The 26,342-nt window shown below is 45.1% G+C and overlaps 1 protein-coding gene across 4 annotated transcripts in view; it reads right to left on the bottom strand.

The window, feature by feature from the left end:
* The window catches only part of COL7A1 (collagen type VII alpha 1 chain), a 287,085-nt gene that overhangs the window by 243,040 nt on the left and 17,703 nt on the right, over positions 1–26,342 (bottom strand). For all 4 annotated transcript variants that reach the window (XM_085853235.1, XM_085853234.1, XM_085853238.1 and 1 more), the window contains exon 6: positions 25,444–25,617. In XM_085853235.1, the coding sequence (XP_085709361.1) occupies positions 25,444–25,617 (174 nt within the window). The remainder of the gene's footprint in view (positions 1–25,443; positions 25,618–26,342) is intronic.

Below are 26,342 nucleotides of genomic sequence, written 5' to 3'. Positions count from 1 at the left end.
CCACATATATCACAGTCTCTGTACGTCACAATAAATTATTTTCGCTTCTAGTCCACCTTACTTGGCCTTAAATATTTTTTCGTTGTTGTTTCAGATGGCTGAAGGTCTTAAGGTTCAATTTACAATTACATTTATTATCATTGATTTTAGGTGTGTTCGTTATTTTTTCGGGTTTGGAGGGGGGTGCGGCCCGCGAGGTGGCCCGAACGTGGCCCGCGGCCTGGTTTAGGTTGCCGACGCCTGCTTTACACCAAAGAGGTCAATGATTGACCGTATCCTTGCTCTTCAGGTCCTCACCGAATGCAGACGAGAGTTTCGGCAGGTGCTGCTTGCAACCTATTTTGATCTCTGTAAAGTGTTTGATTCAGTGAATCGGGATGTCCTCTGGAGGATTCTTGGTCTTCGGGGGGTGCCACCAAAACTGATCAATCAGATGTCTGAACTCTACTCTGGTACTGAGAGTGCTGTGAAGTGTGGTGGTACCATCTGTGACTTATTTCCAGTTGTTCCTGGAGTTCATCGGGGGTGTGTACTGGCCCCCACACTTTTCAGCGCTTGTATGGATTGGATTCTGGGGAGGATGTCGGATAGATCAAGTTGCGGTGCATCGTTTGGGAATGTCAAGATCTCTGACCTTGATTTCGCAGATGATGCAGTCAGCTTTGCGGAGACTCTGGATATCCTTTGGGGGCCCTCGAGATGCTGATTGAGGAGTCTGAGCCGCTGGGATTACGGGTTTCTTGGGTCAAAACTAATATCCAGGCTTTCAATGACATCTTGCATGCTGCTATCTTGTCTGCACCTGTTTGTGGTGAGGATGTTGAGGTCACGGAGTGATTCACTTACTTGGCAATGATATTCATGTCTGCTGGCTGTGAGTCAGAGGTCAATAGACGTATGAGTCGGGCCTGGAGAGTCGTGGATTCACTGGATCATGGAGTGTGGCGCTGTCGGTACCTGTGCAGGAGGGTGAGTCTTCTGGTCCTTGGTGCTTCCAGTCTTGCTCTATGGATGTGAGACTTGGACTCTGACCAGGGACCAGGGACTCCTTGGCAAACACTGGTCAGACTTTGTGTCCAACGAGCGGTTGCTGAGAGAGACTCAGATGAGATTTGTTACCTGCATAGTCCCGTGAGCGTCAGCTGCAGCTGTTTGGACATGTGATTCATTTTTCTGACGCTTATCCTGCTCACCAGATTCTCTCAGCGAGGGAGCCTCGTGAGTGGAGGAGGGCAATAGGCCGCTGACATGCCTCATTGCAGCGGGTCAATTAGCATCTCAAGGAGATGGGGATGGGCCAGGCATCTGCCTGGGGGGTCACCAGATGGACGCCCCTGGAGTACCGGTGGCAAGTGGACGCAGCGACGTGCTTCATGCTCCCATACCTGACCTGACCTGACCTTGTCATGCACACCAGATCGTGACCCATGGCACTTGTGGGGCCATATAAAGGAAATTTAACAAAAATGATAAGCCTTTTACATTTTCCTCACTGCTCTGAGCTGTACTTCTTTCCTGTTTCCATCAAAAGCTTTTAACGCCTTGGATGTTCATGTTATAATGTACATTCAATCTCTTACTGATACTCTTAACAACATAGCACAGGTTTCACTGAATCCATAAAGCAAGGGATAATCCATAAGTGAGGTACAGGTACACACAACCAATGAGTGAGGGAGGTACAGGTGTACACAGCCCATGAGTGAGGGAGGTACAGGTGTACACAGCACATGAGTGAGGGAGGTACAGGTGTACACAGCCCATGAGTGAGGGAGGTACAGGTGTACACAGCACATGAGTGAGGGAGGTACAGGTGTACACAGCCCATGAGTGAGGGAGGTACAGGTGTACACAGCACATGAGTGAGGGAGGTACAGGTGTACACACAACCCATGAGTGAGGTACAGGTGTACACACAACCCATGAGTGAGGTACAGGTGTACACACAACCCATGAGTGAGGTACAGGTGTACACACAACCCATGAGTGAGGTACAGGTGTACACACAACCCATGAGTGAGGTACAGGTGTACACACAACACATGAGTGAGGTACAGGTGTACACACAACCCATGAGTGAGGGAGGTACAGGTGTACACACAACCCATGAGTGAGGGAGGTACAGGTGTACACACAACCCATGAGTGAGGGAGGTACAGGTGTACACACAACCCATGAGTGAGGGAGGTACAGGTGTACACAGCCCATGAGTGAGGGAGGTACAGGTGTACACAGCCCATGAGTGAGGGAGGTACAGGTGTACACAGCCCATGAGTGAGGGAGGTACAGGTGTACACAGCCCATGAGTGAGGGAGGTACAGGTGTACACAGCCCATGAGTGAGGTACAGGTGTACACAACCCATGAGTGCGTGAAAGGTGCAATCAATGACACCTGGTGTTGAATAGATGAACTGTGTCCTTTTCATTATATATTTTATACAATATAAAGAGCAACGTTTGTATAATAAAAGCAAAAGTATTGGTTTTATTTTTCTTGATAAAAGTTTTCTGAGTACCAATACCGACAACACGCAACATTCATCAGTTTGATTGATTACCAACAACGAAACGAGCAAGGTTAGCTCCTCTCCCTCATGTTATTATGGCTTATTGGTATCACCAAGTTGGCAGATTCCAGCAGGAGTCCTCTCAATAATACAACGCAACACACAACTTTGGGAATTGAAGTAGAAAACACCTTTTCGGTCCAACCACAATTTTAGAAAACATTTTCCACAGAATATCTTCATAAAGTTCATTGCAATTCGCTCCAAATTGGAGAAGTATCTCCTTAAAGGACACACCCAGAGGGAGGGTGCAGCAGAAACTACAGGAGCTCTAAAATAAGCTTAAAAAAAAAAATAAGGAAACTTAAACAGATGGCTTCAAAAAGGCCACCGCGCCTGAGTCACAGCACACGGGCCGCTGTTTACTTGAGGCTCGGGCTGCTGTGCTCCATGTGTGCTTCTTGGCTCGTGATGCTTCCGGACAAGATCCGAGAATGCGGTACTTTTCAGTGCACCCAGCGGCCACGAAGATGGACCGAGGCATTATGCAAACGACATCTTCCCATGGATTTCATCCTGGCTATCAATCCTCAAAAAAAACTGTCGTGTCACGACGATGAGGGTGGTGTAAACCGCAATGCATCCGAAACTCAAACTGCGCTAAACACCGCATTCATTATAATCCTGCAGATTCCAAATCAGGTTTAAAAAAAAAAAAGGCCAGATCTAATGAGACAGATGCAAAGGGACAAAGACAGAAAGGAATCTCTTCAAAGCAAGACCCCTGGGACTTGGGGACGGGATTTTTAAAGCATTGCTCTTGGGTCTGTTTCTCGATTGAGAAATGTCTTTTGACATAGAAAGGGACACAAGACAAGTTGAATACGTGCACTTTAGCCTTAAGACAAAAAAAAAAAAAACGTGTGGCCATAGAAAGCTGAGAAAATCTCGTCAATTAGCAATACGCATGGACCTTGGATCTGAAGGCCAAAATGCATAGTCGTACAACGAACCGAGCTGTTTCTGCCTTCAGGCGTGAGAGAGATAGAGACAGATAAAGATGCATTATTTTTCTCTCGAAGAGCAAGGCGACAGAGGGTATGAACTAACGGAAAGGACGCAGGGCCATCACCGGACACAACAAGCAAGGGAATAATCAAAAAGAGGAGATCGAGAAGGGAAGGCAACAACCTGCAAGTAAGAGAATTTGATTAAGAAAAGTTAATGAAGATTGTGGGTAAGGATGGAGGAGTGGGCGACATGAGGTGGCGGTGGATCACCTGCTTGAATCCTTTGAAGGAAGAGTGGGATTAGCACAGCCTCTACATGGGAGTTCCACATATGGATAAATGAGGAACAGAAGAGTTGAGGTATACAGTCCACCTTGATTTTTGAACTTTACCTTTAGGAGGGGATTACTGGAAGAGCGAGTACATCCTGGAGCTGTTGGTGAAGGTTGGAGAACTGAGAGAGAGCAGTAGGAGCTAAAGCAGAGGAGAAGAGGTATAAACAGGGAGGCCACCGACCTGCCTGTGAAGTCACAGAAACAGGCCTTGGGCTTCGGCCTCATCAGCAGATATTCCAACAGTGTTGGGAGGGTAGCCTCAATATGATTAGAATCAAATGAACCCACATCATTCGACTTCATCACCACTGGAAGAGGTTCTGTTTCTTGAACTGTTAGGCCTCAGCATCAGCTATGACGTTTCCTGGACTGACCACAGAGCAAAGCTGGCATCCAATACGAGAGTAGAAAAGATCATTGTTTTGGATTTGTGACGATCTGAGATGGTGGTGAACAGCTGTCTTGAAGACCTGGACAGAAGAATGAGATCGAAGATGTGGAAGTTGGTTCTACAGGTGGAGACAAAAAACAAAAGAGGAACAAATGAGTGAAGGTGAGCAGCGATCTTGAATTTTGGGATTTTTAAAAGAAGGTTCAGTCAGTCAAACTCCTGGGTCACACTATCAGCCATGATCTTTCTTGGGCTGTCCAGACTGTTCAGCCTGGTGGAGGTATGAGTTCTACCAAGTACCACGCTGGTTGTGCATGTGGTGTGCTTATTGTCATGTCGTATCGTGTGACTGTGTAGGTATTTTGATGTGCACTTTACCTCTGCTGTATTAGCCAACCCATTTCACTTCTTTGTCAACATCTCTGAAAGGACTGTCTGGCAAACGCCTGTCAGGTCAGGTCAGGTATGGGAGCATGTGCCAGAACAGCGCGTCGCTGCGTCCACTTTCCACCGGTACTCCAGGGGCCTCCGTCTGGCCATCCCCCAGGCAGATGCCAGGCCCATCCCCATCTCCTTGAGATGCCGGTCAACCTGCTGCAACCACGAGGCACGTGGTTGGCCCATTAGCCTCTTCCACTCACGAGACTCCCTCGCTGAGAGAATCTGGTGAGCAGGATCAGCGTCAGGAAAATGAGCCACATGTCCATACAGCCGCAACTGACACTCACGGACTATGCAGGTAACAAATCTCATTTGAGTCTTTCTCAGCAGCTGCTTGTTGGACACAAAATCCGACCAGAGATAGCCAATGATTCTCTGAAGAGACCTGGTACCAAAGGAATTAAGTCTCCGTCTCAGATCCTTGGTCAGAGTCCAAGTCTCACATCCATAGATCAAGACTGGAAGCACCAAGGACCTGAAGACTCATACTTTCGTCCTCCCGCACAGGTACCGGCAGTGCCACACCCCATGATCCAGTGAATCCATGACTCCTCTGACTCACAGCCAGCAGAGACATGAATATCACTGCCAAGGTAAGTGAATCTGTCCAGGAACTAAACCATCCTCTTGAGGAAGTTCAATCACACAAACTCCTGGGTCTCACAATCAGCTATGATCTTTCTTGGGCAAACCACATTTTATCCTCCAAAGCGAGCCACTGAATGGGCATCCTCCATTGTACAAAGTTCTTCCTTCGTCCACCTGAACTCCTATCCATCGACAAAGCCTTCATCCGCAGCTTGATAGAGTACTGCTCTCCACTCTGGGCTGACTCCCCTGCCTCACAACTTGCTAAGTTTGATGCTGTGTAAACCAAGGCTTTTAAAGATTATTGGAATCTCCCGCAATGAAGCTGAGTCTATGTGAAGGCCAAACTGTGTACGTACAGGCCGGCTGCATCATGGCAATCGGCATCACGACAGGAATCAACCAAAATAGAGAATACAAGAAAAATGGCACCCCAGATAGCTGGTGAGAGGGAGAGGGAGAGAGAGGTAACTGTGCATTTACCAAGCACACAAACTTCTCAGGGCAAATGTGTTCTCCTGTATTCAAATATTAATCTCATGAGTGTTTCAGACTGAAGACATTTTCATCAAGACAAAATAATTTTAAAATACAGAACTTGCAAATGCATAGATAGTAGTCACTCCAAAAAAAATAATAATAACAACCCCCAAGGGTGTGTTCAAAATCTTCAAACACAGAGAGGAGAAGTCAAGGAATGAGTGACGTGTCCACAGATGTTCATTCCGGATAAGCTATTTTAATGACTGTAACATCTGTAAGGAATAAATAAATAAATTTTCCAACAAGAACAGCACATTGAGCAGAAAGAAATCACCTCTGCACAAGATCACACTCGATCATGGGCCGGTTTGTTTGTTTTTATGTCTCAATGTACAAGTTACGCCATGGTCCTGGCCGCAACTGCGCTCGGAGACCCACAGTCCCCAAGCCTGGCCAGCTGATCAGAACTAGTGATGCTACAGAAACCCAGAGCCACTTACCGATGTGAAAACAAAAGCCAAATGGGCACATGCCACTGTCATCAGTGCCTATGCCCTAACGATGACCTATCCAGAGGATCCAAAGGAGGAGTTCTATGATTGCTTACTGTGGACAATCACAGCGGTTCCCTCAAGAGACAACTGACTTCCCAACATGGGAATGAAAATTATTTTGCACAATATGCAGTCAGAACTAATGGGACGTCTTGCGCACGATTTTTCATTTTCTTTTTGTATACCTTGTTGAGGCTCGTATGAGAGCTAACACATAACGCACAGCAAGGGGGGGGGGCATGAGACAAGAGGGGCAGGAGTGGGAAGGACAAAACAGTGGGGAACAGAGAGATTAGGAGATCTGTGGAAGGGAGAGGGATGGGATGGGGATGATTAGTGGATCTCCAAAAACACAAGTAGGTGGTGAATCAATGAGCCATGTGTTAGTGGTAAGCAGACTCACCACTAAGCTGTCTAGCCTGGGTTCGAATGCCGACCCGCATATACACTATCATCCAGGTGATTAACAGGCAGGGTGATTCATCGATGTGTGTGCCTCCCACAGGTGGACGTCAAACCGATGTCCCATCTGCCGACATTAACAGGTGGAAGTTAAAGATCCCATGGTGTTCTTCGCGAAGATTTGATGAGCCATCGCTGGCATCCTGGACAAATTACAAACTCCTACCGTAACGACTGCTGGGAAGGCAATGGCAAATCACCAAATTTAACCCTTCTTAAGAAACTGCTTCGGCAACACTGACGCTCTGTAACACAGTACATATATATATATATATATACATATATAAATATTACACACACACACAGGTTCTGCCTCACAGGCACGCAAGACATCAGCCATTATGAAGCTTGCAGTGTTAGTGTGAGGAATTTCTGAGGTTAACATGAAAACTCAATCGCTCAGTGGACTGTTGCTGTGTTAGCGATGAGGTCCTTGGGTTCGAGTCAGAATTGGATTTATATACACTACATGGCCATACGTATGTGGACACCTACTCATCTAACATTATGGGCATTAATATAGAGTCGGTCCCCTTTGCTGCTATAACAGGAACATTGCTGCGTTGATTTGCATCCTTTGTCACAAGAGCATGAGTGAGGTTGAGCACTGATGTTGGGCGATTAGGTGTGGGTCACAGCAGGCATTCCAATTCATCCCAAAGGTGTTCGATGGGGTTGAGATCAGGGCTCTTTGCAGGCCAGTCAAGTTCTTCCACACCGATCTCGACAAACCATTTCTGGAAGGACCTCGCTTTGTGCACGGGGGCATTGTCATGCTGAAATGCAAATGGGCACATGCCACTGTCATCAGTGCCTATGCCCTATCCAGAGGATACAAAGGAGGAGTTCTATGATTGCTTATCGTGGACAATCACAGCGGTTCCCTCAAGAGACAAACTGCTTCTCCTTGGTGACTTCAATGCTATGGTTGGCCATGATTGTCGCTGCAATGGACCGTGTTTTGGGTCATCACGGTGTTGGAAAGGAAAATGTCAATGGAACGCTTCTCCCGAGTCTGTGTGCTGTGCATGAACTGGTTATCACCAACACCATCTTCCAACAGAAAACTAGCCGCAAAACATCATGGATGCACCCTAGATCCAAACACTGGGATACGCTTGACTATGCCATTGTGCGGCAAAGGGATCAACCAGAGGTCCACCTCATGCAGACAGTTCATAGCTCAACAGCCTGGTCTGATCAGCTGGTCAAGGTCATGACTGCACTCAACGTGCCCCCGAGAGTTTGTGCCAAGTTGTCGTCAAGAGGACCACACCCGGATGTGGACAAACTGAAGTCTGATGTAAACAGGGCACAACTGAAACAAAACATCAATGCAGAGCAAGAATCAATAGCCAATGAGCGCGATGGACCTGCCGACGTCGAGATAGAATGGCAGAAGTTGAAGGAAGCAACACAGAAAGCAGTTCTTACTAAACTCGGCAAGAAAAGACACCAGCACAAAGATTGGTGTGACGATAATGACACAGAAATCCATACTATCCTGTCTGATCTACATAGCAAACATCTGAATATAATGGGTGAACGACAAAGACTGCCAGACTAAAAAGGAACGCCATCGGCAGGTTAGATCAGTTGCCCAGGCGAGAATCCGACGGAAGAAGGACAAGTGGTGGCTTGATTGGGCCAAATGTCTGCAGCAGGCGGCAAACAATAAGGATGTTCACTTTTTTTTTTAACCAAGAACTCAAAGCGGTTCATGGCCCAAACTTTAATGGTGTAGCTGCCATTCGTAGTGCCGATGGAAACTCCTTAAGGCCCTGTCACACCTTGACGTTTTATCCAGCGTATGGCAAGGTATCAAAATGTATGCAAAACGCTGGCGTACGCTGAACTATTGATGTTTTTTCCAGTTTTGGACGTATTCATAACGAGTTGGACGTATGCATAATGTACACAGAACGTTTCAATAACATATAGATAACTTATACCAATGAATGCTGAGCGTGTTGTCGGCGTTCACAACCAATGCCCAACGATAGTCTAACTTATGCATAGCACGCGGCAGCGTATCGCCGATGATCACGTGGCATAGCCTAATAAAAGGCTGCGGCTCAACGATTCAAATCATAACCGCACTAGACATCGAAGTGTCAAGCCGCTGTCACACCTTGACGTTTTCAGCCAGCGTATGCCGATGCATGAAAAATTTCCCGAATACGCTGGCACACGTCGAATACGTTAAGAGCACGCTGAAGTACGCTGAAGCACGCTGGCATACGTAGTAGTACGCCGAGTACGTCGACAAATTTTCAGCATGTTGAAAATATTTTGACGTATCCAGCGTATGACACACACGTTCTGCATACGCTGGCATAAGTTGTAGGCACGTTACGCGATCGTTGACACACGTTACTTGTAAGTTACTCATAAGTCGAAACACGTCGAGGTAATGTTTAGCATACCCGAAACTTAATTTTTAACCTATGAGCAACGTGCTTTTAACCTATGTGTAACGTATCTCCAACGCATATTGACGTCTGGAGACGTATTTGATTGACGTCTTCCGGACGACCACAGAACTTACTGAACATGTTTCTAACTTAGGGCCCTGTCACACCTTGACGTTTTAGCCAGCAATGGCAACGTTTAAAAATGTATGTAAAACGTTGGCGTACGCTGAAATTTTGATGGTTTTTTTTTTTAAGTTTTTGGTGTATTCATAACGTGTTGGTCGTTTGCATAACATATTAGTAACGGGCACAGAACGTTTCGTTGTGTTATACATAACTTTTACCAACGAATGCTTACCTTGTGGTCGGCGTTCAAAACCTATGACAAAGATAGTTTAACTTACCCTTTGCACGCGAAACGTATCGCCGGCGAACTCGTGGCGTAGCCAGTTAAGAACTTGCCGGACGCCGATTGAAATCAAAACTGCCTGAGAATTTGAAGTGTCAACATCGCAGTCACACCTTGATGGTTTTGCCAGCGTATGTCATTCTATGAAAAATGTGTTTACAACGCCAGGCACACGTCAAATACGCCATAGGTAAGTTGTGCATACGTTTAGAGTATGTTGGAAATCATTGAAGTACGCTGGCATATTACCTAGTCCGTTTGATACGTCGTGAAATTTCTTGCATGCTGAAAATTTTATGACGTACTCGACATAAAGGGGCTGTCACATCTTGACGATTTAGCCAGCGTATGCCGATTTATGAAAAAATTTTCTAAAACGCTGGCACACGTCGAATACGTAATAGGTAAGTTGTGTATACGTTAAGAGCACGCTGAAAAACACTGCCATACGTCGTAGTACGCTGGCTTTAATCCTTGTACTTTGCGGTTGTCCGCAAATTTTAGCATGCTTGAAATTTTACGACGTATGCCGGCGTATGACTCACACGTTCTGCTACGCTGAGAATAAATTGTAGGCACGTTATGCGATCGTTGACACACGTTACTTGTAAGTTACTCATAAGTCGAAACACGTCGAGGTAATGATTAGCGTACCCGAAACTTATTTATAACGTATGAGTAACGTGTTGTAGGCACGTGACACGATTGTTGACATACGTCGAGGCACGTTACTTGTAAGTTACTCATAAGTCGAAACACGTCGAGGTAATGCTTGGCGTACCCAAAACTTATTTCTAACCTGAGTAACGTGCTTTGAATCTATGAGTAACGTACCTGCAACACATATTGACGTATGTAGACGCATTTGATTGACGTCTTCCAGACGACCACATAACTTACTGAACGTGTTTCAAATTTACAGCTACCGTATAATGGTGTATTGGCAGCGTTTAAAAATAAATAAATAAATAAACCAATGTCACCTGCAGTGTGACCCGTATCTTGCCAAAAGGTGACCACGTGTGACTTCTTTAAGGTCACACTGAGGTGAACAGAGCTGCTATCCACTAGGAGCGACTCCTTGAGGAATATCTGCCTACGAGAGATTCCGATGAGAATCGTTCTGCAGAGTAACCATGAAAAATATGCATTTGCCTCATAACCTCACCAAATGACGTCATAATGTCTCAAGCTTGACATATCTAGAAAGCACTCATCGAGGTGTTCAATTTGAGGTACTACACGATATGGTTCCTAAAACTTGAAAATTTGACCTTGGGGTAAAATATGTTTGACCTCAGGCGTTAACCATGAAGGTCAAGGCCAATCGCCACCAAAAATTAATCAGCTGAGCGCCAGACCATGAACTATATTCCCATGAAGTTTGAAGACTATCCGATCAAAATTACTCAAAAAATAAGGGTTTCGTCGACTCCCCTGATTTGCGACAAAGTGACCTTGACCTTCAAAATTTTGTGCACTGAAAGTGACCTCTATAGGCCTCTGATATGCGAAGTTACAAAAATTTTCCAATGATAACTGTGCTCTGCAGAGTGATTTATACGTGATTATAGACAAACAAAAAATAAAAAAAAAAACAAAAAAAAACATACAAGCTGACTAACATATCTTGCAAAAACTTCGTTTTGGCAAGATAAAAAAGCAACAACACCAACTTCCGATATTTCGTCACCTGCTGTTACGTCACGTCCGATTGCCTCTTCAGTTTACTCATGTCTTATTCTTAGTTCCTCCTCTGTGAATATTTTCTGTTTAAGGATATTGTCACGTCGAAACTTAAAAGCAAATGTCCGAATATATTTTAAATTTCGTGATAAAAAAAAACGTAAAAATAAAAATAAAAATAAAAAAAACAACAGCAACAACAACAACAACTTCAGATATTGTCACTTGCCTTCACGGAGCCAAGGAGAAAAAAAGAAAATGTGCCTTGACGGAGAAAATAAGTTCCGGGTATGCTAAACATTACCTCGACGCGTTTCGACTTATGAGTAACTTACAAGGAACTTGTGTCGACGTGTGTCAACGATCGCATATCTTGCCTACAACTTATTCCCAGCGTAGCGGAACGTGTGAACCATACGGCGAGTATGTCGTAAAATTTTCAGCATGCTTGAAATTTCACGACGTACAAGGCGTATTACAACATATGGCAGTGTTTTTCAGCGTGCTCTTAACGTATACACAACTTACCCATAACATATTCGACATGTGCCAGCGTTTTAGACAAATTTTTCAGAGGTCGGCATACGCTGGCTGAATCGTCAAGGTGTGACTGCGTGGTTGACACTTCCAATTCTCAGGCGGTTATGATTTGAATCATTGTGCGGCAGCTTTGCAATAGGCTACGCCACGTGATCGTCGGCTATACTTGCAGCGCGCTATGCATACGTTAGACTATCGTTGGGCAGAGGTGTGAACGCCGACAACACGCTAATCATTCGTTGGTCTAAGTTGTCTATATGTGATTAAAACGTTCTGTGTACATTACTAATACGTAATGCATACGTCCAAAACTTAAAAAAAAACATCAAAATTTCAGCGTACGCCAACGTTTTACATACATTTTTATACGTTGCCATTGCTGGCTAAAATGTCAAGGTGTGACAGGGCCCTAAGGCTCACACGTTTCGCATGGGTTGGCATCTGTTCCTAGCATGTTCCGCGATCGTTTAAACACGGCGAACACACGTTACTTGTAGGTTACTCATAAGTCGAAGCACGTCAAGGTAATGGCCAACATACTTGAAACCAAATTTCTAACCGATGAGTAACGTGCTTTGAACAAATGAGTAGCGTCAGCTTAGCCTATGTTTAACATGCTTGAAAACTATGAGTAACGTGCATTGAAACTATGTATAACTGGCCTTGAACCAATGACTAGCATGCCATGAACGTAAGAGGAACATGCATTTAACCTATGAGGAGCATGTTTTGAACCTTTGAGTAACATGCTATGAACCTATTTGTAACGTTTGTAAAACGCACATTGTCGTATGTAGACGAATTAAATTGACGTCTTCCGGACAACTATAGAACTTACTGAAAGTGTTTCTAACTTTCAACTCCCGTGTACTGGCGTATTGGCAGCGTTTAGGGGAATTGGTATATACAAATGGGCTTCACAATAAAAACCCATCATTGTTCCAGACTCCATGGTGAGAAGATGTGAACGCCGGTAGTATCAATAGTAGCACTACTATTACTAGTAGTAGGTGGGCGTGACAGTAATAATAGTCGTAGTAGTAGTAGTAGTAGTAGTAGTGGTAGTAGCTGTATGTGTATGTCAGTAGTAGTAGTATGTGAGCGTGATGTGGAGGCTGTGGGGGATGATGGATCCTCGTTGCGTTTACGAATAGGAGAAAACTTTGCACCATCATTCGATGTTCTGTAAGGGCTAATTTTTTTTCCTCATTCCGAAGATGAAATATTTCTTTGTTTTACTACTGAAATTATTAAAAAAGACTTTCACAAATGCATAATGTACGAGTAATGAACACAGAACGCTTCGATAACTTATAGATGAGTTATACCAACGATTGCTTATCGTGTTTTAGGTGTCCACAACCTATGCCCAACGATAGTCCAGCGTATGCATAACATGGGAGAGCATCGTTTACGATTACGTGATGTTTGCTATCCATTGACTGCCACTAAACTATTTTAATAAACGGCTGTCACTCGGCTATTGTTTTTTTGACGCTGGTGCAAGGCAATTCAAATCGTTTCCATTGAACGAGTTAAATCGCTTCCACTGGACTATTTAAATGATTTCATAATAATGCTTGGTTATCCTTGGACCCACTCTGGCTAGCAACTCGTCGAACATCGCTGGGGGCATTCGCAGGAAGTTGATGAAGGTTGCATGGTCCTCGTTCCGGAGTTCCACCAAGAGCTGGTCATATATGCCGTAATGTCGTCGCCTCCCGATCCATGGTTTCACCCAGTTCCTTCTCCTCCGTTCACGTCTTCTTCTCCCGGCTCTATTGGCACGCTACTGGTGCAGTGTCAACTCGATGAGGTTCATGTTGATGTTCGAGGACAGGGAGGTGTTGTCGTCTCAGCGTTGCCGTATCTCCATCTCTCGGAATGACATCGAAATGTACTCACCACAAAGTCAAAAAAAAGACGGGGTCTTCCTGCGAAGTGTCTTTTTATATACCAATTTCCCTAATCGCTGCGAATACGTCATTCTACGTCAGCTGTTTGTTAGAAACGCGTTCAGTAAGTTCTCTGGTCGTCTTGAAGACGTCAAATAAGTCTACATACTTATTTGTTCGTAGGACATGCTCCACAACTAATTCCCAAGCACGTTACTCATAGATTATAAATAAGTCACGGGTTCCCTAAACATTACTTTGATGCGTTTCGAAGTATGAGAAACTTTCTAGTAGTGCGTTGCGAGCTGTGAACAACGTTCGTGTAGCGTGCTTATAAAATGTTACCTATAGTTTATGAATAAGTTTCGGGTATGCAAATGTTACCTCAACGTGTTTTCACATTTGAGTAACATAAATAACGTGTGTCAACGACCGCATAACGTGCCTAAACCTTATGGCCAGCGTAGCGGAACGTGTGAGCAAAACGCCGAGTACGTTGTAAAATTTTAAGCATACGAAAATTTGAGAAAAAACACAAAGTTCAATGATTAAAGCCAGCGTACAACGACTTATGGCAGTGTTTTTCAGCGTGCTCTTAACGTATACAAAACCTACCCATAACGTATTAGACGTGTGCCAGCGTATTTGGCAAATTTTTCATAAATCGGCATCGGTTGGCTAAATCGTCAAGGTGTGACAGCCCCTTTACAGCTACCGTATAATGGCGTATTGGCAGCGTTTAGGGGAATTGGTATATAAAAATGGGCTTCACAGGAAGAACCCGTCAGTGTTCCAGACTCCATGTTGTTGTTTTTTATTTATATTTTTCTTCGGCATGACGGTGATGTTGACACTTCGATTTCTAGTGCGGTTATGATTTAAATCGTTGAGCGGCAGCCTAATAATTATATTATATTATATTATAACCGCACTAGAAATCTAAGTATCAACATCACCATCATGCAGAAGAAAATAAAAAATAAAAAATAAAAATAATAAAAACCATGGAGTCTGGAACACTGACGCTAAACATTACCTCGACGTGTTTCGACTTATGAGTAACTTACAAGTAACGTGTGTCGACGTGTGTCAACGATCGCGTAACGTGCCTACAACTTATGCCAGCGTATGCGGAACGTGTGAGTCATACGTCGAAAAATTTCAAGCATGGAAAATTCGTCTAACAGCTTAGCGTACTACGACGTATGCCAGCGTGCTCTTAATGTATACAAAACTTACCCATACGTATTCGACGTGTGCCAGCGTTTTAGACAAATTTTTCATACGTCGGCAAAAGCTGGCTAAATCGTCAAGGTGTGACAGGGCCTTTAGTATCGGAGCCGACACTGATGATACAGTGATGGGCAGAGCATTTCGAGCAGGTCCTCAACTGCTAATCTGACATCGCTGATGCTGTCATTAATGAACTTCAACCTGGACAACCTCTGTGTCCCCATTCAACTGGAGGAAGTGGAAAAGGCGATAAATGCACTGAAGAATGGAAGAGCCCCTGGAGCTGATGGTCTCCCTTCAGAAGTTTTCAAACACGGGGGAAGCCACCTGACAGACAGACTTCACACTACTTATTCAGCACCACCTGGGAGAGAGAAGTTGTGCCACAGGACTTTAAGGATGTGACTATAATCCACTTTACAAAAGAAAAGGTGACTGAACCGACTAACAATCACAGAAGTATATCATTGCTGAGAATTGCAGCCAAAATCTTCATGCGAGTGATCATCAACAGAATCAATACACAAGCTGAGGAAGTAAACCCTGAAAGTCAGTGCAGATTCAGAAATAACCGGAGCACAGTCAACATTGTCTTTACTGTGCGCCAACTCCAGTAGAAATGTAGGGAGTAGTCCACAAAGACCTCTACCTGGTCTTTGTGGACCTGTCAAAAGCTTTGGAGGTATATACAGCTGTTAGGTGGAGGTATATACAGCACACAAGGACATAGTACATATGGGTAGATTTGAATTTGGAGGGACTCTCTGTGGCTCTGTGGGCATGCCATGCCTGGTGGCAAAGTTTCATCCCGTATCTTTCAGGTTTTCCTTTGTCCTCGTGACTGTTTCTAAAGCATTCAGTTATTGGATTTGTTTTACAAAGGTTATATATTTATCTTTGTGAGTTTCAAATCAAAATATATTTGATAACACCTGATTTCCAAGCCATTTGCCATATCAACGTGTTTTCTAAATTACCGAGCCAAAATTTTTTCCACCCATCACACGCAGTTGTTTTTAAAGATTAATGTTTGTGAACATCTCCTTGAATGTATATAAATGCAACGTTGTTTTTCAGTGAAAGGTACTCAAGGTTTTTGGATTGTATACAGTACGTACTGGTCGGAAATCACAACGACTGAAATGTGCCGATTCCCAAAAAGTTGCTGATTTCGGCCAAGCACGAACGTGTGTGTGTGTGTGTGTGTGTGTGTGTGTGTGTGTGTGTGTGTGTGTGTGTGTGTGTGTGTGTGTGTGTGTGTGTGTTTCATAAAGCCTAACAGTCTCTCTGCTAACTCCCCTCCCCTCAACCCTCTCTCTCTTTGTCCCATCATTGTTCTCCCCCCACACCGCCTCACTCTTCCCCCCTCCCACCCCTCAATCTCTCTCTCTGTGGACGTAACTGGACGGTGTTCATCTCCATACGTGTCTACACTGTGGTTATGTCCAGCGGTGTTTATCTCTGGACATGTCTGTGCAGTGTTTGTCTCAAGGCGGTATTTATAGCATTTCCAGTAAAAAATGGATTTCATACATTATTTTGTTTCCATCTTCACTGTTATTCCATGCAGAATCATTTTGATGAGACATTGGAGTGGAAGGAATAACCAATCAGCTCTCACCAAATCAATTACCCCAGGTAGCTAGGATTATCAAATAAATAATACTCCCATGCTCTTCGAGCCAAAGAAAGCTGCGTAAAGCAACCAAGAAAAGCCCCTGTTTATTGGTTGCTTTATGCAGCTGCAGAGGAATCCGGGTATGCTTTGAAACAGCAAAGGGCTCTTCTTGGTTACTTTATGCAGCTTTCTTTGGCTAGAAGTACATGGGAGTTAATTTATTTGATAAACCTGCCACCTGGGGTAATTAATTAGGTGAGAGCTGATTGGTTATTCCCTCCAATTACAGGTGAGAGATGTGATTTGGTGTGTGTATGTGTGTATGTGTGTATGTGTGTATGTGTGTATGTGTGTATGTGTGTATGTGTGTATGTGTGTATATATATATATATGTATATATATATATATATATATATATATATATATATATATATATATATATATATATATTATTGCGGTTGAGGAAATTCGCAACCACCATTCAGGTCCCGTAGGTGAGATATCTCTGTAAGTACATGTGTAGTTAGCCCCAAACCCATTGTTTAGAGGGAATTAATGTGATTCATTCGGGCTGCGACCCTTTGAGATAGCCGTTTTTCTGTTCTACATTTATTTTGAACCAACCACAACGCTGCTTCACAACAACAACGCCAACAGCCATGATCTTTACCTTCACAACAACAACGCCAACAGCCATGATCTTTACCTTCACAACTCGCTCCCGCAAACATCGCATCACCACCATTCCAAACGGCATCATGGCCATAAACCACCACCATAAACCCTCCACCACCTTCACCTCTCCTCCTTCTACCGCCATTCCCGCACCACCGGTGAACACCGAGCGTCGGGCTATCCTGGGCTCGTACAAGGTGCGCGCCGAACCGTGAGTGCAAAATACAGCCTTTCAGAGGAGAATTCGGATCAGGAATGCTACACGCCCACTTCTGACCCATCCAATCAGCAAGCGCGGGGCGGTTTGGCCCCGCCTCCAGGCGCGTCAGTGTAGAATCGAGATATGCAAATTTGAGGATCAGGGGAGACTGACGCCCCTTTTTCTCCGTCCAATGGGCGAGCGTGGCTCCACCCCCGAGCTCGTTCTGATCCAGAAATTTGCATATGGGTTCTCCTGCCGGCCTATAAAGTTCCGAGCGCGGGGCGAATCTGAAGAGTCAGTCTGGAGAGGTCGGAGAGCCGAGTGGAGCTCGCAGTCTGTCGGGGTTCGCAGTCAGTCTGGAGAGGTCAGAGAGCCGAGTGGAGCTCGCAGTCTGTCGGGGTTCGCAGTCTGTCGGGGTTCACAGTCTGTCGGGGAGCTGCAGAGAGAGGAAGCCTGGAGCTTGGAGCGCGGTCCAGTCGGTTTGAGCGCAGAGTCGGCCTTGGAGGAGCGGGGAGTCGGCCTTGGAAGGGCGAAGAGAGTTTTGGGGCAGAGTTGGGTTGGAGCGCGGAGTGGAGTCAGGAGGCGAGGGCGTACAGGTGGTTTGCTGCAGTCGGCTGAGGAGAATGGGGGAAGAGACCGAATAGCTCAGGTTCGAGGCAAGTAAAACGGTGGTCGGCGACGAGCTGGCAGTGGAATCGCTCGGCATGGGACCCAAGTAAGCCAGCTATCCTCTTTCCCCAGAGCATCAACAATTCCCCCCCCTTTTTCCCCCCGCACTGAGATAGTGCGAAAAGGGGGCCCCGTTCCCACCCCACTCCAAGCAGTGCCAACGAAACCCGCGAAGGAGCACGAAGTCGGGGCACCGCCGCGCCGCCACATTTGCGGCTCATCACGAAGACACGGGTAGAATCCACCCGGTCTCGCGGACCTGACCGCTCTTTCAGGTCCCGCGCAAATATTGGCCCACAGGCCCCGTCTGCCCCCTTGCCTTTGAGGGTGGCCCTTTTCTTTTGCTTTTGAGTAAATGTGTTGTTGGCGCCGTCTGTAAAGTAAAACTGTGTAAGTGTTGCCGTGTGCTCGCGAAGTCGGTAGTATCTCTGCACTGTTGTGTTTCTTTTGTAGCATTTGATATATGTGCATAATTGTTGTAATTGTATATGTGTGCTCTCCGTGTGCCGCGGAATAAATGTGCATCATGTTGAACTGTTTTCCCGTTTCGCTTCGTCTTTTCTTTAATTGAATCTCCATCTTGCTTCACGTAAAGGGTTGGGAGTGGGCTTAATATGCCCGATAATTAATCGGAACCGTCGAGGCCGACGATAACACTGCTCGATTATCCCGATAGTACGGAACGGGTCGCTTAAGTGGGCCGTGCCCGGAGTCGACCTGCGGCGAGGTGCGATCGCCCGGTCTACCCTCCGCGCGGCTACTTAGGTCGGTCGAATTTGGCGAACAACCCTATCCCACGTGGGGGGCCGATTGGCACGATCGTGGTGAGGTCGAAAGGCCCACCGGTGACTAGCTCCCGGCGTTAGTCCGAGAGGGTCACGACAGAATTGTCCGTCCGGTGGGCGATGTGCCGCGATTCGAGTTACGTGGCTGTTCGCACGCCGGCAGGCGCGAATTCGCAACAATATATATATATATATATATATATATATATATATATATATATATATATATATATATATATATATATATATATATATATATATATATATATATATATATATATATATGTATATATTGTTGTGGGCCGGGGGTCGGTGGCGAGAACGACCGCTAGGTGGGGGAGGTTACGTCGTCTCCCACCAGACTCCCCGGAATTGTCGGCCGTCGCTCCAGATAATTCTGTGAGCTGGCGGGTCGCTGAACCGACCGTGGACGCTAATATCTCAACCGCGTAGCGAAGGGTCTGTTTGTCTAAAACCAATTTACCTAATTAACTACGCGATTTCGACTACCGGGCAAGCCATGCCCTCAGCAAGACTTGCTCGAACTGGGTCACTCTACCGACTGCGGTAGAGTTCCAACGACCGACTACCAATTCCGGTTGGGTGCAGCCGAGCAGAAACTGACAAAGCCGTGCCGGCTCGGATAGACCGATTACCAGGGATGAAACCCCGCTTATACTCAGACCCGGACCATGCTGGACCAATGTAAGAAGGGACAGAAACGGACTGCGCACATTTCTAATAAATTTATTAACAGTAAAATAAAGACAAAGGCAAGACTTGATGCGAATATGCAAGCAGGGAAATATTTACAATAAGCAAAAACACTTAAACAATTCTACTTACAGACGGGCCCACACGCAGACACACACACACACACACACACACACACACACACACACACACACACACACACACACACACACACACACACACGAAACCCCAGTCTTTATTTGACCCTCACAGCCATGAAGAGACAAGCCGGGGGTCAGATTTTGGTGGGTACCTTGTCGTCGGAGGGAAAGCGTGCTCTGTCGTGCGGCACCTGCCAAAGGTCGTCGGTTTGGTCCCAGTTGCACGTGTGGGACTCGTGGCTTGTGGCAGAGCTCACGTGGCGAATAGTCGGGGTCCACAGAACTCCTCTCCCCGTAACAGCCACCGTGAAGAACGAACCAGACTGCTCACAGCAACCGTGAAAACTCCTTGTCCAACCACCGTGAAAACTCCTCTCCACCGAACTCTCCAAGAACTCTTCAGAACTCACGACCGAACCCCCTCAGAACTCTCGAGACTCCTCTCTACAGAACTCCCTGCTGAGGATGGCGTCGGAATTTTTATGGACCTCCCTCAGTGGGGACAGGCCTTGGTGAAACTGACGTCACTTTTCACCCAGATTGGACGGGGCTTCCATGGGTCCGCCCTTTCTGGGCAGGTTTCCGCCATACCGGGAAGCCCACCCACTCCACACATGCGGACTCGCCCAAAAAGGTACTTCACTAAGATTTCGCCTCGAAACAGTGAGTCGCCGGTTGGGCGGGTGAAGCGCTTGTTCAGTGGTGTTGTCGGTTTGTTTGTTGGATGGTTTTAGATGGTTTGTTGGATGGTCTTAGATGGTAAAGATTTAATAACCTAACGAAAAGAAGTCACAATGCACGTTTTGCATTCTCCCACGAGACAAAAGGAAAGGGATCTGACTTTTGGGACCTGTATGTTGAATGCAAATGGTTTCCAGATCCATATATATATATATATATATATATATATATATATATATATATATATATATATATATATATATATATATATATATATATATATATATATATATATATATATATATATATATATACAGAATCATTCTGTCTGGACTGTTGTGGACTGTTGTCCAATGGGAACCAGTGGAGTGCTCATCATATTCATGCTTCGATTTTCCCGCTGGTCACATTACGTGCCTTCTGGTTGAATGGTTTGCATTCGGAGGAATAATTGTCTGGGTGGCAGACTGATGGTTGTTCTGTGCGGATTATGCGGTTTTACTGTGCGAGACATAATCTGCAGTGATGCTCACTATAACAGACAGGAGGTGCTTCTGGTGCGTGTGAGTGTGCGTGTGTGTGCGTGTGTGTGCGTGTGTGTGCGTGTGTGTGCGTGTGTGTGTGTGTGTGTGCGTGTGCACGCGCACACACACATATCTACAAGTCGTAATCAAATGGGCGGAGTGTAAAGTACAAAACGGTTCAAAAGGGTCACTCCAAAAAAAATGAGATTTGAACACTTCCTGGTGTAATACAGTGCAGTATTTTAAAAAAAAATCAGGAATGTGACATTAAGGTTGAAGACATCATTGAAGCTCCAAGTTATCGTGCCCAAACATCCTGAATCATTGCTCCAGTGAGACATGGCCTGGGCTGACCCCCTAATGGACCACATGCGAGGTACAAACATGCACTGGATTTACTTACCACATCAATATGGGAATGCATCTGCAAAGCCAGAACACCATGATCCCAGCATTAGGTTGGGATGAAACTTTAACAGACTCTGCATGTTAAAACTCGTCAATATCTTACACATATCACAAATATGATCCAAAGCGACCAAGCTCGAGTTAAATGTAACCATGTGAAGGCCTTTTTCCCCAATATCATATCGCACTTACACACGCAACACCCTCATGGTTTCTCCACATTATAAAAAGGGGCTTTCATCTCACTCTCAAGGGCAAAACATGCTCCGTGGTTTAATTTTCACTTGGATACATGCGAGTAAAACAAAGACTTTATGGCAGAGCAAAATCTTACAATTCTCATTCATCACCTGCGTCCACCTGATCACCTCTCCTATTCCTCCAGCAAGAAAAACAACTCGATGAAAGGCATTTGGGTGATGCCATCGGAGAAGAGAGAACATACACTTATTATAACCGAGGAATGCTCACACTGAGTGCAAAGCTTCCTCCTGCAAGAAAGAAGCAACAAAAATGACTCGCCAGTAACAGGGCAGAAACAAATGGGGAGGAGGTCGGTGGTGACAAGTTCGGGTTAACGACTTGTTTTGATTGGCTGAGGAGCCCGTGCTCAGCTGTTTTAAACGAGTCCAGATCATTTTTCAGGAAATTCCATAAAAGAGTAGCAGAAGCATCAAAGGGTTGTCCTCGAGTCACAGACAAACCACAAACCACGACGAAGTTATTAAACAGAGGGTGGCTCTGTGGGATGGAAGAAGAAAGAAAACCTCATTTCATGCATTTCTCAGAAAATGCTCCGATTCTCCGGATAATTAGATGGATTGCACTACAGACAGGAAACCAACATAATCACTATTACTATTAATAACATCATACTATTCTCAAAATATGTTAATACTTTGAATTATCTCATTTTAACACAGCTGTTCCAAAACGAACACATCATAGGACTTTCCAAAACCGAATCGAACATCAACAGTTCAATGAAATTCAATGGGGGAAAAAAAACTCAACCGAGCAATCAAAGATTACATACTCTCACGCGGATTTGTTTTTTTGGTGGTTTTATAGTACATTTTTTATGGACATACGAGCATTCTAATTGTGCCGTCCATTCTTTATTGACGCACTTGGTTGAAAAAGGATAACGTGTACTACCAGCTACCACTAGGTGGCGTCCGTGGGTTATGTCAGCACATTCTGTGCGGACAGACAGACAAGTGGGCCCAAATGCAATACCCTCTCCACTGTTGAGGGTTAAAACAACAACATTATACTGATGCTTAGTTATGTGTTGCATCACGCACATCATGTCCACAATACCACACACAATGTGACTGTGACCATCGTACAAAATCACAAATCAACACAATTGTTGTCTGCACACACAGAGCACGAGTTATTTGACTGAGGCCGAGCAAAGAGAGGTCGAGTCTGTTTATTCCTGATGAGCAGGGGTCCTTCCTCCTGCCCCTTTCCTCCCTCCTCCCATCCCTTCCCTTCCCTCCTCCCACCCCTGGACTCCCACGCAACCTCTTCCCCTCCCTCCGGAGACCCATTCCCCCTTCCCCCGATTAGTGGAAGTTCGCTTTGGGGCTTCCCTCTCTCTGGGGATGTGTACAGTGCAAAATGCAAGTTATCTTCACAACTGACTCGTAATACCCTCTGCCACCACTGGGCAACTCGACACGATGCACATTTACATGGAGAATTTTCGTCAACCTTCCCTCCCAAACCCCCATGATGACAGATGAAATCAAGTAGCCCACGTTCACCGTGTCGAACTTGGTCCATGTGCCAAGTTTGATGGCAATTGGCCCAGTAGTTTTAGCGCTATTGGTGTTACACACAGACAGACAGAAAATGACATTTATTTACGAGATACGTAAAACACCCTGAAGCCCGTGCCTGCAGAAATCAGACTTTTTAGAACACCGGCCGCATTTTCCATCCAATCATCGTGTAACTTCGTTAAATAAAAGAATAATTACTCATGGGTAGCGAGCTGCTCCTATGTTGAAAGTTTCGTGTTAATCACTCAAGCAGTTGCAGAGAAAACTAGAAGGGCACTTGGTAGAGCGCATACCTCCGCCGCACAATGTCTGATCCAGTAGAACATCTTGAGCCTGATAACTTTTTGAAATATCATGCGAAATATTATCGTTTTTGGGCCTCTTACTCAATGGTGAAGAATCTTTATTAAATCAATCAATTTGACATTATTCTCTAAGGATCATAACTAATATTGAATTCGGATCTTCATCCATCTCATCATGCCATGGGTTATAAACACAATGTTTGAGGTTTGAAAACTACATGCATGTTCGTGCATAAATCATGGGAAATTGTTCCTTTGAGAGTACAAAGCCAGCCGTGCATCGCCAAGACTCGATACCCCTTTGATGTTCTCCATGCCTGTGCAGGGTAGAGGGTGCAGTCATGCCTGGCGCTAACTCGTGACAGATGTAAGAAGCCTGTAGGTTTGTGGGCCCATCAGTCCCTCCGCTTGTGGGGAAACATGTCAATGCACTGAGTGTTTGTGCTGCCCAGGTAAAAGTCCCACCTGCGCCGTACGAGAAGTGGGGAAATGGGGAGGGGAGATGTGTTCCTGGCTCGACTCGAGCAATGTAGAGCTTTGACGGTTTCCTTACTTAATGTCAAATTTTCTGCAATAAGAGGATTATTTTCTCAATTGTTGCTGCAATGTTTAATTTCACCTTCTTCAGAGAGTCACATCGATACCATGAGGAGGTTTCATTGTACACAGATTACTTAATCCGATGATGAGATTAGAACAAAGGATTATGGACAAAATCCAACAGAGTTAAGGATTAATGACCATAACTAGTGACTAATATTATTTCGTATGCAGCCTGTGGTTGCAGGTTGCATCATTGCTGGGAGCGCAGCTGTGCAGCTGATGCAGTGCCCCTGTTACCAGTAAGCTGGTACTCATTTTGCTGACCTTGGAAGGACAACAGGTTGAGTCAACCCATCTAGTGTCATCGTAATGGCATAACAGGGGCTTTAACTTATTACCCCAAGATCTGAAGCCAGCCACATTAACCGTTAAGCCAACACCAGGCTTATGATAACTAGTAAACTGCTTTATAAGATATATACATTAGCTGGGCAACCCAAACTGGTGGAACCTCAACAAGAAGAAAGGTACTCTTCTTATTATCCCCACATTTTTGGAAGAAAAAAATGGGGGGGGGGAATATTGTAATCGGCTCCAATTGTCTGTCTGTCTGTCTGTCTGTCTGTCCATCATGCTATCTCCTCCTAGACAGTAGGGCAGAAATTCACCAAACTTGGTAGTTATGATCACCACAAGGCAGGAAGGTGCAAACTTGAGCAGCGTCATTTTGGCCCCACCCCTTGGGGCAGAGTCAAAAGGTCAAATACCGAAGAATGTAGTTACGGTCACATTTTCAATGAAACTTTGTATATACAATCAACAATGGGGGCCGCATGAAATACGTAACGGTTTTTGGGATTTGACCCCTGGTTCATGCTCCAGGGTGTGGAGACTTGGGGTTACAGGGGTCGAAACATTAAAAAAAAAACATATATTTAACTCAAAATTTGATATTGGGTCATTCCTGGTGGAACTTTTTTGCCATCTTTCAACTTTGCTTCACGTAAGAAGAGTGGGGATTTGCAATGGCATGGCATCGACTTCGCTCGAGTTATTTTCGCATACGGGCGTGACCATTGGAGCAGATGGAGTTTGAAGTGTGGGTTTAAAATGCAGTTATGAGATTAATGTACTGTTAGAACCCGGGCAGGTTTCTTTTTCTTGGTGCTCCCAGTAAAGCATGCATTGATCCATGGTCTCCCAACATTCCAACCACAAACCGTTCAAAACAAGTTCACCATCCTTATACTCATTACGGCACAGCTAGCATACCACTTACACAGAAAAAGGAACTGTTACCGATTAAATAATAGGAAGCACAATTTTCAAGAAGAAACAGGAGTTTTCAATCAAAAAGGAGATTAGATTGACGTACAAAAATGACGGAGAGGGTTAGACAACCACCGGTTTTGTTCATCGTCAGCTATGGGGACAGACCTGTGGATGCCTGGCCGGCACCGACGCCTGGACCGCGTGCGATATCACATATGCTCCGCCTGACATGTTCCACAATGCCCTCCAGCAAGTCGAAGTCCTTCACGTAGAATGTAAATGAACCATCTTGATCTGAGGCAATGGTGTTCAGCTCATCCTTGTCTGCGTTCTTGATACCTGCACAAAATCCACATTCCGTATGATCACCTTGATCACCTCTACCAAGAGCATCAAATGAACATTTTCCTCAATGTCAAAAATATCCTGTCAAAATATTACAAATCTGAACCGCCTGCACCTATTAAAACACCAAATGTACAATTATAGCAGCTGCTTCATAATGCAGAGGTCATAGGTTAGTCATTTTCAATGACCTCACCATTAAATGCATAAAACAATGGTTTTAATTACCATCTGAGAACCAATCCAGACTTTGATTGAACCGCTTGTGGAAAATTTGACGTTAAGGGGCATTATACAAAGTTCATGAGGTTAAAGTAAAAACAGAACCATGTAATCCATGGATAACTCGAACGGCACGCGGTAGAGCCCATACCTCCACCAGGCTGAACAGTTGACGTTTTGTATCCCACCGATAGGTCGGATCTGGATTCGTACCTGAACCAAAATCGAATCGGCTTGTTCTTGTCACCGACCCAACTCATCCACCTAGTTGGTTCACGAGTCAGTAAGTGACCACTATATTCGTTATTGGTGTGTCTGTCTGTCTGTCTGTCCCGAGCATAGCTCCGTGGGTTTTGATGCGATCCTGATAAAATTTTGGTGGGAGGTTTATATCATGATCTAGTTGTGTTTTCCTGAGAATGGGCGTGCTGCGCCCATTATGGGCGGAGCCACGCCCCAAAAACATTTTTTTAGGGGATAGCCGATTTAAATTTGCA

Source organism: Eptatretus burgeri, chromosome 13 (genome assembly GCF_056783735.1).
Source record: "Eptatretus burgeri isolate ZD-2024b chromosome 13, Ebu_testis_v1, whole genome shotgun sequence".
Taxonomy (NCBI): domain Eukaryota; kingdom Metazoa; phylum Chordata; class Myxini; order Myxiniformes; family Myxinidae; genus Eptatretus; species Eptatretus burgeri.
This window is presented reverse-complemented; position numbering and strand designations above follow the sequence as displayed.